The sequence below is a fragment of the Danio rerio genome, chromosome 1 (genome assembly GCF_049306965.1).
Source record: "Danio rerio strain Tuebingen ecotype United States chromosome 1, GRCz12tu, whole genome shotgun sequence".
NCBI classification, from domain to species: domain Eukaryota; kingdom Metazoa; phylum Chordata; class Actinopteri; order Cypriniformes; family Danionidae; genus Danio; species Danio rerio.
In genome coordinates this window covers 55,804,114-55,822,851 of record NC_133176.1, presented here as the reverse complement: position 1 = coordinate 55,822,851, position 18,738 = coordinate 55,804,114, and the positions used below count along the sequence as shown (strand labels likewise).

The window sequence follows — 18,738 nt, the reverse complement described above, 5'->3', positions numbered from 1 at the left end:
TAGAAATATTGATCAATTGAAAAACAAAAGCAGCTTTTTAAACATATGTTTTATTTACACATAACCATGATTTCTGTTTAGCATTAATAATACAAAAGTGCATGCCATGTTTCCTGTCTTTTCTTTCACTAAAGCTAAATTTCTGTTATTGATCGCTTCACATTTCTAAATGGGTTTAAGTTGTTACAGATTCGTTTTGTGATTTATGTTCATTGTTCCAGTGCTGGGTATTTGATTTATGCACACTTTTTGTGCAATGGAAATGTCTGATCCCTTCATATACAGTTGAAGTCAAAATGATTATCCCTCAGTGAATTTTTTTTCAACAGAGCAAGGACTTTTCTTACACTGTTTTTCCTATAATATTTTCTTCATATACAGAAACAGATTTTTAAAGACATACAGATTTCTAAAAATCATCCAGCATCATTATAAAGTGTGATATTTCAAAGCACCAGCCAACATGAGGTGCAAAATTAAAATCAATGATTACCAATGAAGGCACTTCTAAACATTGTAGAATGTTCATCCAAAATAAAAAAGAAAGCTTTAGTAATATTTAAAATAACAGTGCAAAAAATAGAATAATCTAAAATCTGTGTTTGAAAATGTGTTAAAGAGATCAGTGTTAAGGAAAGTTACTTAAGAAAGTAACAAAAAAGTAACTAATTGAGTTACTTAGTTACTTTATATTGTAAGTAATGCCTTACGTTACTTTTGCGTAACATTTTCAGAATTTGCAGTTTTTTTTTCTCCTTTTTAAAAAAAAGAAGAGCTCTCCATGCCGTATATACAGATTATTGAAAGTTTAAATCAATGTGTTGCTACTTTTGTACTTTTTGTCTTATTAGTTAAGTAAAATCAACAACCATTGAGACAAACCCCTTTTCCTTTTCTTCAAAGTGTTCAAAATAATGTACGCATTGAGTGCATGATTCAGTGTGCCTACATTAATTTTATTTTAAGAATTTATTTTTATTAGTCATTTAATTAAAATAAAAATTATCTTGCTTTACATTTAAAAAAAGTAACTTAAATATTATCACTTTTTTTTTTTAAGTAATACAATACTTGCTCGTTACTTAAAAAAGTAATATTATTATGTAACTCATGTTATTTGTAATGCATTACCCCAACACTGAAAGCGATAGTTCACCCAAAAATAAAACTGACTTACTCTTAAACTTTTATGAGTTTCTTACTTCTGTTGCTGAAAACCTGTTACCATTGACTTCTATACTAGGATAAACAAATAGAATGGAAGTCAATGGTTACAGGTTTCAATCTTTCTTCAAAATATTTTCTTTTGCGTTCAAAGGAATAAAAAGAGTGTGAGTGTGCATCACAGGTGAGTGGGCTTTACAAACCACCTCTAAAAAAACACACTCTTCCACCTCACTGACACATTAACCAACACTTGCCCCAGTTTTGCACCAGATACATTCTTACAGTTACTCCATATCATTAATTCATTTACCATTTATTTATCAGGAGTCACCACAGTGGAATAAACCATCAATTATTCCAGTTTTAAGCAGCGGATGTCCTTCCAGCCGCAATCCAGTATTATAAAAACATCCATACACTCTCTCTCTCTCTCTCTCTCTCTCTCACACACACACACACACACACACACACACACACACACACACACACACACACACACACACACACACACACACACACACACACACACACACACACACACACACACACACTCTCTCTCTCTCTCTCTCTCTCTCTCTCTCTCTCTCTCTCTCTCTCTCTCTCTCTCTCTCTCTCAAACACTACAGCCAATTTAGTTTATTCAATTCCCCTATACTGCATAGGGGAAACCGGGGCACCCGGAGGAAACCCACGCCAACACGGGGAGAACATGCAAACTCCACACAGAAATGCCCACTGGCCCAACTTGGACTCAAACCAGCGACCTTCTTGCTGTGAGATGACAGTGCTAACCACTGAGCCATATTAGCATTTGTGTGTATTGCTTTTTCTTGTAGAATCCCTGAATACCTCTTCAATTGTAAGTCGCTTTGCACAAAAGCATCTGCTAAATGTAAATGTAAACAACAAACAGGTTTTAATCAGAGTGAGATGTGAGAAAATGGTTTAATTTTTGGGTGAACTATCCCTTTAACATCATAATGAGTAGCAATATACATCTTCTACTGCACATTTTTCAATAATACAGTGCCTGAGCAGCCTTGATCAGCCCCTGATCATTTGCAAGATATTATATTTCACAGTGATCACACAATCCAGCTGTAATTTAATCCATATAGTGCTGATGATCTCCAACGTCATCCCTCAGATTCCTTCAAACGAACAAAATTTGTTGCACAATATAAACAATTTCTGCAACTGGAAGCGGCTGTAAACTCAAAAGAGGTCTTGTTTGTTGAATAGTTGTCTCTTGTATTGGCCGTTCACGGTGCCGTTTAAAATAGGAGTATCAGTGAACTCCACCATGCAGGAACCTGAGGAGCAAGGAGACGCCTCAAGCTCCAGGACGGTTATGTTGTTTTGGACGGAGGTGCTGAGCAGGTGCGCCGGGACAAAGAGAGTGATCTGTGGCCCACGGGACGGCCAGTAGCGGCCAACGTTAAATCCATTTATCCACACTTGACCCTGAAATGAAAATGCAAGTTATGTTTGTTGTTTATTTTACCAGTGCTAATGAATTGTTATTGACTGCTTCACATTTATAAATGGCTTACAGCATGATCAACAGTGGGAGCTTAAAAATGAAATGAACTGGTGTGACAATTTAAAACCAAATTAGGTTGAAATAAATGATACAAAACTAAAACTTATTTTCCCACCAATTTAAAAGCCTTCTTTGCAACTGGTATTTAAATACCTTTACTTGATTAATTAATTTATTAATGCAGATGTAAATGGGGTCTAGAAAGTTTTGTGCTTGTTCACTTTCAAACTTTCTTCCACCTCCAGAGGTCGTGTTTTAGTGTTTACAAAAAGTAAAAATCAAATGTTCTCTTGCTAGTCCTGGCTCCAACACAGTGCTGTTAATTAGGGAATGAAGGCTAAATGTTTTCGCATCATGTTCTGTTGCCTCCTCTCATGTGTATACACTTTCAGAATAATTTAGTCACTATAAATGCTTTGATAAAATTATCAAGGCATTTGGTTATATATTAGATAATTATTTGACTATAAATTTTATATATATATATATATATATATATATATATATATATATATATATATATATATATATAGTTGAAGTCAGAATTATAAGCCCTCCTGTTTATTTTTTTCCCAATTTCTGTTTAACGGAGAGTAGATTTTTTCAACACATTTCTAAACATAATAGTTTTAATAACTGATTTATTTTTCTTAATGATGACAGTAATTAATATTTGACTAGATATTTTTCAAGACACTTCTAAACAGCTTAAAGTGACATTTAAAGGCTTAACTAGGTTAATTAGGTTAACTAGGCAGGTTAGGGTAATTAGGAAAGTTGTTGTATAACGATGGTTTGTTCTGAAGACTATCGACTATCGACTATCCTAAAGGGGCTAATAAATTTGACCCTAAAATGGTTCTAAAAAAAATAAAAACTTTATTCTAGCCGAAATAAAACAAATAAGACTTTCTCTAGAAGGAAAAATATTATCAGACATACTGTGAAAATTTCCTTGCTCTGTTAAACATCATTTGGGAAGTATTTATAATTGAAACCAAAATTCAAAGGGGGGCTAATAATTCTGACTTCAACTGTATAATAATAGCCGTCCTGTGCTTTCTCTTCAGAGAGTAGATCTAAAATAGTTGCAGTTTAAATGTAAATAATTTTTTATATAAATGTTAAAATTGTATACATGTTGTATTAGGAAGTAATAATGGCAAGAGATTTAAACCGTTTATACATTTTTATTTATAAAGTAAATCTCTTCAAAAAATAACGCTTTACATACACGTTTAGCTCACCACATAGCTTTACATAACCTTTTATGCATTTTCTAAACAAGTAAAAAGAAAATTCTTTTAAAATGTTTTTCCCTTAAAACAAGTTAAATAATCTGTCAGTAGAGTAAGCAAAATAAACATGTTATTAGATTATTTTGCTTAAAATATTTAGCTTGTTTTAAGCATAAATTTAAGCATTTAATTTTGAGTGAAAACAAGACAAAAATGTTTACTTGTCTAGAAAAGGCTTCTTGATTCTTATACTAAAACAGACAAAAACTCCAAGTGGAAAAATCAATATTTTCTGCTTGAATTATCATTTCGGAAGTCAACAAATCCAGTCAGTAGAGTAAGACAAATAAACTTGTTTTTAAATGATTTTGCTGAGAATATTTTGCTTTTTTAAGCTGAAATTTGCTTAATTTTCATATTTTTTTCTGAAAACAAGACAAAAGGAAAAGACAAAGAAAAAAAATATTTAGTGCAGGGAAAAGAAGTATTAAACCCATCATGTTTTTTCCTGAAAATTATAATAAAATTATAAATTACATAACTACATTTATGAACTAATTAGATTTGTTTTCTTTGCATATGGATTTATTTGGTTTCTATCAACATTTAGGGAAAATATCAAGTCCACAGCACCTTTAGAAATATGTTTTCTGAGAAAAATAGTGAAGTTATCAATACTTATTTTCCACTCTGTACTTGTCTAGAAAATGCTTCTTGGTATTATTACTAGAAACAAGGCAAAAACTCCAAGTAAGAAAATCATCATTTGCTGTGTGAATTATCATTCTGGAAGTGAACAAATCTAGCTGTAAACAGAGAGTCGTACCTTCCTCCAGTCGGGGAACTGGATATAGGTGTCCTGAGGGAGATCAGGGATACCGTCAGGAATGATGAAGCTGCCTGTGTAGAAGGTTGGAGGTGAAAGAGCAGGCGGAGGTGTGCTGGTGGAGCTGGTGGAGGAGGAGCCTGAAGCTAAAAGCAAACCCTTGCTGACTGCTTCATCGACACTCAGGGAATACACAGTCCAGTTAACCAGAACATCAGCACCGAGTGTCAGATTAAACACCAGACCCTGAAGAGCACAGAGTGAGATGATAAACAGAGAATTATGGAAGAGAAAGAAAGTATATGGAAAACAGCAAAGGTGTTTAAAAATAGATCAGAACTGGGAAATAATTCAAACATACTTTTGTTCGATATTTAAAATGATCTTTCTTTCTTTATTCAAGTTCACTGCAAAAAAAGCTTGTCTTACTTAGAATTTTGTCTTGTTTCTAGTCCACTCTGGCACAGATGTCCAGTCTGCACGCTGGAATACAGGCTATTATGTCATGACCGTGACGCAGCTTCAAAAATTCATTTCAAACCGGAAGTAAGAATTTGCTTGAAATAACACAAAAACAACCAATTTACACTTTTTAGTGAAATATAGGTGTCCTAATAGTGTTTTTAGCAGTGTGGGACACATATACGACTGTCAACAGCTCAAAAAATGTGTTTTGGTGTTTCGTGACCCTTTAAATCAAGAAGCTTTTTCAAGACGAGAAAAACATATAGTCTTGTTTTAAGAAATAATGTCAAAATTAGCTGAATTTTTCCTTAAAACATGCTAAATAATTGTGGTAATGGGGTAAGCAAAATAATCTTAGGACAAAAGGAAAAACACAATTATTTTGCTTACGCCACTGGCAGATTATTTTGCTTGTTTTAAGGCAAAAATCACTTAATTTTGACATCATATCTTAAAACAAGACAATATTTTTGCTTGTCTAGAAAATGCAGTTTGATTTAAGAATTTTTAGATATTTAGACTAGAAACAAGATGAAAAATTTAAGCAAAAAAGCAATTTATTGTTATTATTTTATCTTTATTTACTGTTTTTATTTTAAGTTAATGCTATGTGTGTGTCGTCATGTTTATAAAAAGCTCAATAGAAACAGTAAAAATGCAATAGCCTTGCAATAATAATATTAATAATAATAATAATAAAAAGGGTGAGGCAGTGGCGCAGTAGGTAGTGCTGTCGCCTCACAGCAAGAAGGTCGCTGGTTCGAACCTCAGCTCGGTTGGCGTTTCTGTGTGGAGTTTGCATGTTCTTCCTGCCTTCGCGTGGGTTTCCTCCGGGTGCTCCGGTTTCCCCCACAGTCCAGACATGCGGTACAGGTGAATTGGGTAGGCTAAATCGTCCATAGTGTATAAGTGTTTGTGTTAATGTGTGTGTGTATGTTTCCCAGAGATGGGTTGCGGCTGGAAGGGCATCCGCTGCGTAAAAACTTGCTGGATAAGTTGGCGGTTCATTCCGCTGTGGCGACCCCGGATTAATAAAGGGACTAAGCCGACAAGAAAATGAATGAATGAATAATAAAAAGAAGAAAAGGAGGACGACATATTTGACATAACTTGAATGATCATCCAACCCAATTTACATCAGGCTGAACGATTTTACAGATAATTACTAAACATGTGGATGAAAATATTTATATTAGTTTGCCTTGAAGTCATTAATTCCTTTGCCGTAGTTGATTCTGCCCATGTTCTCCACCAGGACGTCCACACGGCTGCCAGCTTTCCCTGTTATATTGATGCTGAGTGCCTTGTTCCTCTCCAAAATACCAGCAGCAGTCTAAACAAAGAAATGATTTAGGAAACGCTGCACAAAATCAAACAATTAAAAACAGACATTACTCTGGTCTTTGATGTGAATGTCAATTTTATTTTGATAGATGAACTATGTAATTCTAATCTTTTTAATGCTTCACTGAGGGATCAAGTAAATCACCATCATTTGTCTTTGAAAGTAACTTAGACACATAAAATTAAGATAATATATAATAAAATAAAACTGCTGCTCACGCCATCAATGGAAATATATGCCCGATCGTGGACTCCATTCAGAGGGGACGACAGCGGCGTGGGCTTCACGCAGTTAACTGGTAGCACAGTTTGATAAAGCACGAACCCAAACGCCTGTAAGATAATCATACATTCATAATCAATGCACAGATTTAACCATGAACATCATCTGAAACCTTCTGACTGAGCATTAAAAAAAATAAAATCACTTAAAAAAAAAAACTAAAACTAACTAAATAACAATTAAACCTTGTGTATTGTTCAAATGTACTAGCCTTTCGTTAAGTTCAGGATGAAAATGTCCACTAAATTAAAAGCCATCAACTTTAAAGGAAGGAGGATTAAATAAGTTACATTAACATGAACTAAATCCAGGATTTTGACTCTTTACGTTCTGAAAAAACATGTGAAAAACACAGAAAATGACTTATTTTCAATGTAAAGGGTAATTGTGGCCTGGATTTGTTTTTACTTTTTATAACAGTCTTGGACATTTAAAAGATTAGCAAAAACATGCACTTGTGGAGCATCAGATTCAATTTTGTTCCTCCCTCATTTACTGTTTGTGGCTGTTTTTGACCCATTGCTTTCCATTATAATGACATTTTTTAATAGCAAAGCCATGACTGCATATAACAGTGATGGGTAAACTTTTTAGACCCGAGGGCCACATCACGTTTTGCAAAAAAGTAAAGGACCACATGTCAAATCCTTCAAAAAATAACTTATTTATAGTGGCAGTGTTCATTGAACATGTAATATCGGACAGAAACATGTCACATTAACACAAAACAGATTTTTTAATAGTTATTATTGAGTCAAATTTAAAAAAATCAAATGAATTTTTTTTTTGTTTGTTTTTAGCAGACGCTTTTATCCAAAGCGACTTACAAATGAGGACAAGGAAGCAATTTACACAACCAAGAGCAACAAAGAATAAGTGCTATAGGCAAGTTTCAGGTCTGTAAAGTCTAAGAAGGGAAGTATTAGTAGTATTAGTATATATATATATATATATATATATATATATATATATATATATATATATATATATATATATATATATATATATATTTTTTTTTTTTTTTTTTTTTTTTTTGGTACAGTTAGTGTGATATTCAGAGAGGCAATTGCAGATTAGGAAGTGTAGTGGAGACTAAATAGTTTGCACTGCTATTTAAATTTACTTATCAATCATCATAAAACAATGAAATGTAATAATAATAGTAATAATAATAATAATAATAATAATAATAATAATAATAATAATAATAGTAATAATAATAATAATAATAATGTAATATTTTTTACAGTGGGGAGATATTGTCTGATAGAAAAAAATTTCATATTAACACATTAAAAATAATTCTTAAAGTTTACTATTCAGTCAAATTTACAATAATCTAATATGCACTGCTTTTAGAATATACAGATCAATCATTATAAAACTTGATGAAACCACAAATCTTTGATCAAAGAACTTTGTATGCATGCAAAATATATTCTATGACAAAAAGTAACGCATTTAACAAGCAATTATTATACAATTTAAGTCAAATTGACAACAATCTCATTTGAGCTTGTATTAATATGCTCATATCAATCATAAAACTTATGAAATAAAACGGAAGAAGAATCTTAGTCTTTGTTATTCCAGGTTACGTTATTATGAGTGTGTTACTGTAAACAATGAGCCTGAAAATAAAGTTATATTAAAATCAACAGCAACACTCTCACTTGTATTGCATCATTAAACTGCTAATTCTGCACCAAACCGTTACTCAGAAGCAGCATTTTAAAAACTCCCTCACGGGCCGGATGAAAGTGTTCAGCGGGCCGCATATGGCCCGCGGGCTGTAGTTTGCCCACCTCTGGCATTTAATAATGCATTCTTGATTGTTAGTGGTTTTCCCTGCTACAATTTGTAATTTTTAACCCTTTAGATAGGCCTGTGCAAAGAAAGTGTTAAATAAAGTATAACAGTAAATGTTGTGCGTGCATAAATACAACAACAAAAACTATATGAGTAAACAAAAACAAAATCATCTCAAAGCATTTTCCAGCAATGTGTGCCAAAATAAGATTTGTAACCAGAAATCATTCCGTTTGCTGAAACAAATTGCAAGTTGTGGCCAAATTAAGACTCAACAGCAAAATCTCCAATATAATATAAGAAAGGCATACCTGATTCATTTCAATAAATGTTGGAGGGTAAAGTGTTTTTACAGGGCCGGAGAAAGACAACACATCCAACGTCTCTGACACAGTCTTTAGCTGAGGATAAAAAGATGATTTATTTAAAAACAAGTCTTATATACAGTATACCTATATAGACATGCAAATATACAGAAACAACATACTTTCTTCATTTGCACTTTTCCATATGCAAATTTAGGTGTTGATGGAGGCAGAATTCCTTCTGGTACATCTTTATACTATATATAAAATAAAAACAACCAATCAACTTTATGATTTGCAACACAATGCAGTTACATTTTTCTATTGTTTGCTTTGTTGTGTCATGCATGTACGCATTTGTGTACAGTTGAAGTCAGAATTATTAGCCCCCCTGAATTATTAGCACCCGTTTATTTTTTTCACCAATTTCTGTTTAATCGAGGGAAGATTGTTTCAGCACATTTCTAATCATAATAGTTTTAATAACTTATTTCTAATAACGGATTTATTTTATCTTTAACATGATGACAGTAAATAATATTTTACTTGATGTTTTTCAAGACCCTTCTATACAGCTTAAAGTGGCATTTAAAGGCTTAACTAGGTTAATAAGGTGAACTAGGCAGGTTAGGGTAATTAGGCAAGTTATTGTATAACGATGGTTTGTTCTGCAGATTATTGAAAAAAAAATTAGCTTAAAGGGACTAATAATTTTGTCCCAAAAATGATTTTTTAAAAATTAATATCTGCTTTTAATCTAGCCGAAATAAAACAAACAAGACTTTCTCCAGAAGAAAGAATATTATCAGACAAACTCTGAAAATTTCCTTGCTCTGTTAAACATCATTTGGGAAATATTTAAAAAATAAAATAAAATCAAAAGGGGGCTAATAATTCTGACTTCAACTGTATGTATGAGATCTTTTTATCTTTTTATTTATATACTTATTTAGTTGTACTTGTGTTTTCCTGATACTTTGTTCGGTAGTGTGTGGTTTTATAGTGTTTGTGCATGTGTATATATGCATTTATGTCGTTTATATTGTATTTACAGTGTTATTTAATTCTGTTTGACCTAAGATGAAATTTATTTTTGATGCATTATTTTTGATGAAAAAGCAAAATAAAATAAATAAAAATAGATTAGTTCCAATACTATTAACAAGTAGTTTATTACCTGCATAAAATTAAGATACTGCTTGTATCTTAATGTATTGGCTACTTATCAGTACTTGTAAAGTACATTACCTGCATATTATTAAAATATTGGCTGTTTATTAGTACATATAGACCATTTTGAGGGATGTAAACAAAAAACAATGGTCCCAACGTATTTCCTGTTCCACATTTTTAACTTCGATAGCATCTGAGAATCCAATAAGAGTCCCATATTGATAAATAATGTTATGACAACCGTTTAACTTTAGGTTATGAGTGAATTGCCTCTTGTTACAGCTATAAAACAGTTTAATAACATGCAGGAAATGTTTATGGGTCAAACACAGTACATATTCTGCATGATCTTATTCTGAATCCTTAATAGCCAATATCTAAACCCAACTTTTACCTTAATAACTATTATTTAGCAGCAAATATGAGTTTATTGAGGCAAAAGTCACAGTTATTGGCTTGTTATTAGCAATAATTGTCCCTTAAAATAAAGCATGACCCGAAAAAAAATCTAAATCCCCCCCTCTCAATTTACCATTTTGATGACTTCCCTTATGGCGAAATATTTCTCAGTGAGATCTCCAGCCTCTGTAAGAGGAGAGTCATAGTCATAGCTGGTGGGTTGAGGACCATAAGGAGTGTTGGCACCTATAATGTGGTAAAAATAGAAAACAGACATGAATATGGACACGTTTTAATTTATTTTTAGTCTTGTTTATGTATAAATCTCCAACTTACCATTCCAATAGCCAAAGTTAGTTCCACCGATGAACATATACCTGACAAATGAATTACATAATGAACTCAAATGCAATGATGCAATACATTTCTGTTGTTAGTTGTTATAGATGAAAACTCACAGGTTGACATTGGCTCCAATTTCCAGAATTTCATTGAGAGTCTTGACTACAGCAGATGTAGGAACCACCGAGTGTTTTTCGCCCCAATGATCCAACCAGCCGGGGTAAAACTCAGAGTTCACCTGCAAAACCCTTCCTTTAGTTTTATTAGTACAGAACACACATCATGCTTGAATTCTGACACAATGTAGTTCAATTAAGTTAGCCAGCCAATATTATAATATATTTTATAATCAGTAAAGTAAATTATGTTTTCATATAATTGATTAAAAACAAATACAACAAACTAATTAACATATAATTTGTTTTTTTAACATATGAAAAAAGGTCTACAATTATTCTTTTCACAGCTGATCAGATCACAAAAAGGTGATTCCTGTTCACACCTGTTGCTGTAATGAATCTTTTCTACACACTTTTACCCATTTTTGTTATTTATTTTAGGGAAGGGTTGACAGGTAGATTGACTGATTGATTTTATTTGACAATTTTAACAAAAATATACAAACAAGTCCAGTTAGACTAATTCACACATATTTTAAAAACTGTTGAGGATAAATACACAAAAAAGCCACAGGCTTGTTTCCATTGTGGTCCTCGATATTCTTAAAAAATGAACGAGCAAATCATAAATGGAGTGTGAACATCATCAGCTCGGCACCTCGGCACAATCAAATTCTCCACTTCAACTGTAAAACAACTACTAATTTCCCTTCTAAAAACACTCAATCAATCTGAATCTCTTTAAAAATCGTGGGCAAAACATTTCAAGCAGCAGAGCTCGTCCACAAAAACAAATTTCTACCTGATTCGCTCTTAAATCTATATAGGTAAATATCCCTGCTACGCGCTCTTGTAGAATGACAATGTACCTCACTAACTAAAACATAATAATTAAGAGAATATTTTGGGACCATATTCTTTTAAATCTTAAAAACCATCACTAATTAAAAAAATGTGCATATATATATTATTCCTTACATATATACATAATATATTTACATATATTTAGCTGGGCACTCAAAGTGGTTTACACATAGGGGGGAATCTCCTCATCCACCATCAGTGTGCAGCATCTAATTTGGCCAGGGGTTAAAACCCTACTTTTTTGAAGAATATCCTGGGATTTTTAACGACCACAGAGAGTCAGAGCAGAGTCTAAGCAGTATAGAGTCCCCTTGACTATATTAAGGTGTTAAGACCCACTCAGACCACAGGTTGAGCGCCCCCTGCTGGCCTCAGTAACACCACTTCTGGCAGGTTTCCGATGTTGTTTCCTATTTAGGTACTGACTGCTTAGCTTCAGTGGGCGACCATGTGAGAGTTGCAGAGAGCTAGCTGCTCTCAGAATATAGGCCTATTCAGATATCTGATCAAAAACGCAAGTGCAATTTGCATATGAGTGTAAAAAAGACATTGAAATTGTCATTTAAGTAGCAGGTGTAAACAGAAAGTTTTCAGTTCTTACCAAAGGCCCACGTGGCTCAACATGCCTCTGTGCTTCAAACGCAGCGGTTACATTTGCACCTGCATAAAATACAAATTGGCCAAAAATAAAACAGCATTGTTTAACATTACGAACAGCAACAATTATTTTTAAAAGTTAATAATTCATTCATTTTCTTTCGGCTTAGTTCCTTTATTCAACTGAGGTCGCCACAGCGGAATGAACCGCCAACTTATCCAGGATATGTTTTACACGGTGGATGCCCTTTCCGCTGCAACCCAGTACTGGGAAACATCCATACACACTCATTCACTCACACACACTCATACACTACGGCCAATTTAGTTTATTTAATTCACCTGTACTGCATGTCTTTGGGAGAAACCCACGCAAACACAGGGAGAACATGCAAACTCCACACAGAAATGCCAACTGGCCCAGCCAGGACTCGAACCAGCGACCTTCATGCTGTGAGGCGACAGTGCTTACCACTGAGCCACCGTGTTGCCCCTTATTAGAAACTACTTAATTAAATTTCACAGATGGGCTAATCCTTTTGACTTCAACTGTAGGCGATGAATGGGGTATGCAGACCTGGGCCGAAGTCAACAGTGGCGTAGAGGCCCTGGAGGGATCCACATTTCAAGTAACCCAGACCTGCCCCATCAGTAGTGAACAGCACAGCCTCTTCCCCGAGATAAAACCGGAACAACTGGCTCAGATGACGCATGTAGTTAAAATCACAGGCGAAGTAGCTGCCGTACTCATTCTCTACCTGCATGACAAAGACAAATAATGCATAATTCCCCGAAATAATAAAAACAATCACACATATAGGTAGAAGAACTTGTGTTTGACATGAAAAGTGAGAAAGTTGCATCTTTTTAAAATTATATTGAATGCTAGAAAACACTTTACTTTAAACTCCACATGAACTGGAGGTTAGAGCCCTCCGGGAATTAAGTTTGAGACCACTGCTCTGAAGCGAGCTGGGTATTATCTGTGACAAAGTGGGCCTTGAAGCAGGGGAAAGAAGACAAAACCTGGTGTCTGGTTAGCTAGCAAGAGTCTCTTTATTTAAAATGACCACAAAAGAGTTCAAATTTAAATTCTTTCCGGTGATATATACTTTAAAAGCATCCATCAAAGTGCTCTCAGTGTTGAAATCTTGTTTAATAGTCTTTAAAATGTCACATTTTGATAAAATATGTTGTATGGTAAAGGAAGCTTCACAGTGGTTCCATGTTGGTGTTGAATCATTCTTCAATAGATCCAATAGAGTCAACCTACAGAGCCAAATTTGGCATCTCATATATCAGTTTGAAATAAAAGTAAATTAAATATAAAAAGAGTCTTTTATATATGTTCTGGTTGATTTTTTGCAGTTTATTATATGTATCGTGGTACAGTTATCCCATTGCACTTTCCATTTTTCATACACTATATACTGAAATGAACTATGAATCGTATTATGCATGTGATGTTTATATACTGTATGTTATTCAAACCTTAGTGCATATGTGCTCATTTTACTGGTGTGATTGTTATATAACCGTCTTACCTGCACGGTAATGATTGGGCCTCCATTCTGGTACAGGTAACGCTTTATGATTGGCAACAGCTTCCCCATCCACTTGTCCACTGCTGCAAGGTAATCTAGAACAACATAAAGGAGCTTATGATCACACATTTCACTCATTTAACTGCATATCTGTCCAATATGAGGTCAATCAGAAACTTGTGTTATCACCTGGATCAGATGATCGAAGCACAATATCCTTTTTTTTCAGCAGCCAGGCAGGCAAACCACCCTACAACAAGACAAATAGAGCAAGCGTAAGTTAGAATAAATTGAATAAAAGAAATAAAGCATTAAAATTTATCTCTATATTAGTGATTGTAATAGATTTGAGAAAATTACCTTGGACACATTTATAAAAAACTATGGATACATAAACTATGACAAACTGGATATATTTTATAAGAATTTGTTGAGATTGTTATTGCATTCAGGAAAATGGATAATGCATGAATAAGAGAGAGAGAGAGAGAGAGAGAGAGAGTATTTTCATATCTGGACCCTGGACGACAAAATTGGTAAATTGCACAAATATATTTGTTGTAATAAACCATAAACACATTAGGGCTCTATTTTGATATTACATGCGCAAAGTCCAAAGCGCAGTGTGCAAAAGCATTACGGGTGTGTCCGAATCCACTTTTGCTATTTTAAGGATGGAAAAATCCACTTTGTGCCGTAGCACATGGTCTAACAGGGTTGAGCTTATTCTCTTAATGAGTTATACGTGTGTTTTGAGAATAAACCAATCAGAGTTTCATCTCCCATTCCCTTTAAGAGTCAGTTGCGTTGCGCCATAGCGCATTTGCTATTTACATGGCAGACTTTGTAAGTGGAAAAACTGAGCATTTCACTAGAGAGAAAACAGTTAAACAGAGCATCTACAGCGCGAGAATGAGAGATAAGCCTCCTCAATATTTACTTTCACTTTCACTCTTGTGGAGTGCAAATACATTTGCTATTTAAAAAGCGTGGTGCAAAACGCCAAAACGACTCTTACGCCGAGCTGAAACTAGCAAACAACAATTGCGTTGCGCCCTGTGCCACATTGCGCCGAGTGTTTGATAGGGCCCATTGTATTAGTCAAAATGACTGACTTTTTTAATGCCTAAAAACATGTTACATGAAGATATTTTATAAATAACATACTATGGATATATCAGAACTTTTTTGATTAGTAATGTGCATTGCTAAGCACTTATTTTAGACACCTTTAAAGGGAAAGTTCTCAATATTTTTATTTTATTGTTTGCACACAATTATTCAGTTCTGGAATTTAAGTTTCTCTGTGAAATATTGCCCTATCCTAACATATATTCTCTGCCTATAGAAAGTACAGTGTTTTCTCACCATATCCCACTCGGCACATATGTAGGGTCCTGGTCTCATGATGACCAGCAGGCCGATGTCTTGGCAGAGCTGGAGGAATTGCTCCAGATCTCGATCTCCACTGAAGTCGTACTGACCAGGAACTGCTTCGTGGAAGTTCCACGGCACATATCTGTGGATCATTTGCAAAATCCGAGCTGGAATGAGTTGGAAAGACTGTTGGAAATCCTAAATATTCTACAAGACTGGAGCTAAATCATTGATGGTTGTGCTTACGTCTGGATGGCGTTCAATCCAGCCATGTACATCTTGAGTAGCCGGTCTTTCCAATAGACTCTAGGGATCCGGCTGTAGTGGATACTGCCAGATATGTAGCGGAATGGCTCTCCATCTTTAAGAAAGCAGTTTCGATGGTAATCCACAGAAAAAGTGGGAGTTGTGGCGTACTGAAACAACAGGCAAAACAAAGTGCTTTAAATGAACAGCTCACCCAAAATTTAATATTAAGTCAATATTACACCACTTCCAGCAGCAACCTAGCTTTGCCATATGGTCTCACATCCAGGTACTGACCAGGTGCAGCCCTGCTTTATGTCAGTAGGCGACTATGTAACCCTTATTTCCCTTAAGTCCCTTATTTATCAGCTGTCACCACAGCGGAATGAACCTCTAACTATTCGGGCACATGTTTAACGCAGCAGATGCCTTCCAGACGCTACCCAATAATGGAAAATGGTTGACTATTATTGATTTTAAAAATGTCATGATGATACTGGAGTACGATAACCCAATGTTGGGTAAAATATACACAAACTCAACGCTGAAATCACAGTTTTTTTTCCAGACCAGGGGCGTTGCTAGGGTCGAAAGGGATAAGGGGCTTAGCCCCAAAGAAATTACCCTAACCTGCCTTTAAAGCCTTTAAATGTCACTTTAAGCTGTATAGAAGTGTTTTTAAAAATGTCTTGTCAAATATGACTGTCATCATGGCAAAGATAAAATAAATCAGTTATTAGAGTTGAGGTATTAAAACTATTATGATTAGAAATGTGCTGAAAACAAATTTCTCTCCGTTAAACAGAATTTGGGGAAAAAAATCAACAGGGGCTAATAATTCAGACTTCAACTGTATGTGCTCTTCCAACCATTTTATGTATTTTCATAAGAAAGTCGATTTATAATTTGATGCAAATTGACATAGCATGTTACACTAGAATATAGCTATATAACAATGTGCTAGATGAATAAACTCAGTGTGATTTAACTATTACAGAAACAAATGTGACTTGCTATCTCATATATATATTATATCTAGAAAGCTAGAACAATTTACGTTTTTTTTGTACTTACTTGCATGTATTTACATTGATATGATGCCCATTTTACTGATTATAGTTATTTTAAATCACCAGAACTACACACATTTTATACTGGGGAAACAAGTTTCATCAGTAGTTAAAAATATTCAGTTTCGCGAAAGAGTTGTATTATTACCTCATTAGCTTCAGCTCCTCAAAATAATGAATGAATGAAGTGCAGTGGCGGGATTTTTTTAACACCATGTGACAACAGAGCCACTCCCACCTGCCGGTAGAAACAGGTACTGCTGAACAGCTGACGATTTAATTACCTAACACAAACGCTGCGTTAAGTGGAATGTTCGTGATGTATGTGTTCATTTTCAGTACTTAGATAACAAAATAAATGTTATACAACATATTTTTATTTAAGTGCAATATATTCCAAGAGATCAGGGGCTTTTGACAATACATCAGGGGCTTAAGCCCCCAAAGCCCCCCCCTCTCAGTTCCTGGAGGGCCGCAGCCCTGCACAGTTTAGTTCCAACCCTGCTCCAACACACTTACCTGTAGGTTTCATACAACCATGAAGGATTCAATTAGTTTGATCAGCTGTGTTTAATTAGGGTTGGAACTAAACTGTGCAGCGAGGCTTTAGCGCAGTAGGTAGTGCTGTCGCCTCACAGCAAGAAGGTCACTGGTTCGAGCCTCAGCTGGCTCAGTTGGCGTTTCTGTGTGGAGTTTGCATGTTCTCCCTGCATTAGCGTGGGTTTCCTCCGGGGGCTCCGGTTTCCCCCACAGTCCAAAGACATGTGGTATAGGTGAATTAAGTAAGCTAAATTGTCTGTAGTATATGAGTGTGTGTGTGAATGAGTGTTAATGGATGTTTCCCAGAGATGGGTTGCAGCTGGAAGGGTATCCGCTGCATAAAAACGTGCTGGATAAGTTGGCAATTCATTCTGCTGTGGTGACCCCAGATTAATAAAGGAAATAAGTCGAAAAGAGAATTAATGAATGACTGAATGAATGAATGAATAAATGAATGAATGGATGGATGGATGAATGAATGAATGAATGAATGCATGAATGAATGAATGAATGAAAACTATGCAGAGCTGCGGCGCTCCAGGAATGGAGTTTAAGACCTATGCTTTAAAGGAATATTTCACAATTAAAAAATGTAAACTCTGTCATCATTTCCTAATCCTCCACTCGTTCCAAGCCTGTTTAAGTTTATTTCTTCTGCTAAGCACAAAGGAAAATATCCTCAAGAATGATGAACAAACAGCCATATTAGCCATTGACTTCCTTGTTTTATGTATTGTGGAAAAAAATCAGAAGATAAAAAAAGAATTGAGGAAGAGGACACTAGGAAATGCTTGATTATTTCAACACAAATTGCGTAAAATATAGTCAAACACAAACGTTGGGTTAAGGTTGGTCCTATAAATATCCTTTAAACAAAATGCACCAATGCTTGGTGTCTATCCATATTTAATTGAGTTAAAATTACTGAGCACAATTGTCATTTTTGGATGAATTATCCCTTTAAATATCACATCTGATAAGTGCGAATTTTGACACATTAAAGTAGAAATGTTAATAATCTAAATAAATAACATCTCTACATAACAAACCAAAATCATGAGGATATAGGCTATATTTGATGAGTGACGTCCTCACATGACATGTCACAAGACACTTGACAAGATATGTACTGTAGCCTCCTGTATGTCATTACCATGTTAAAACCAGAGAACTGCGACCAAACATCATAGCACAGAAATACGTCTATAAACAGAGTCTGAGTGCACGAAATAAAAAGTATGACACTTTTCACACTAGATACAGCACCATTTACTAATTATAAGTGATGGAGAGAGCATATGCACACTATTATGTGTCCATTAATAGCTAACCTGAACAGGTTTGATTTAAATTATACTTTTCAAACAAATAGATATGGTTAATACTTACCGTGGTGGCTGGTATGATAAGGAGCAGAACCGAGACTAGTCCGACACCGGGAGTCATGGTGTTTGAAACGGTAAACAGCGGTGCGGAAGTCAAATGCC

The 18,738-nt window shown here is 34.7% G+C and overlaps 1 protein-coding gene across 2 annotated transcripts; it reads right to left on the bottom strand.

Moving 5' to 3' along the window:
* Positions 1–31: 31 nt before the first annotated feature.
* Positions 32–18,738, bottom strand: glb1 (galactosidase, beta 1). 2 transcript variants are annotated; one of them, NM_001017547.1, is given in 17 exon segments: positions 2,097–2,324; positions 2,356–2,631; positions 4,775–5,020; positions 6,441–6,572; positions 6,803–6,916; positions 8,987–9,076; positions 9,163–9,237; positions 10,686–10,798; positions 10,889–10,929; positions 11,011–11,132; positions 12,479–12,537; positions 13,052–13,232; positions 14,019–14,113; positions 14,208–14,268; positions 15,387–15,537; positions 15,642–15,811; positions 18,641–18,708. In NM_001017547.1, coding segments are annotated over 16 exon segments (1,956 nt in total). In that variant the 5' UTR covers positions 18,698–18,708; the 3' UTR covers positions 2,097–2,324; positions 2,356–2,382.

Excerpts from the sequence above, each read along its gene's own strand:
- glb1 (XM_005160132.6), bottom strand. The coding sequence starts at position 18,697 with ATGACTCCCGGTGTCGGACTAGTCTCGGTTCTGCTCCTTATCATACCA. Across the intron at positions 15,812-18,640 it reads TTATCATACCAGCCACCACG|TACGCCACAACTCCCACTTT; the intron begins GTAAGTATTAAC and ends CTGTTGTTTCAG. Across the intron at positions 13,233-14,018 it reads GCCCAATCATTACCGTGCAG|GTAGAGAATGAGTACGGCAG; the intron begins GTAAGACGGTTA and ends TTTGTCATGCAG.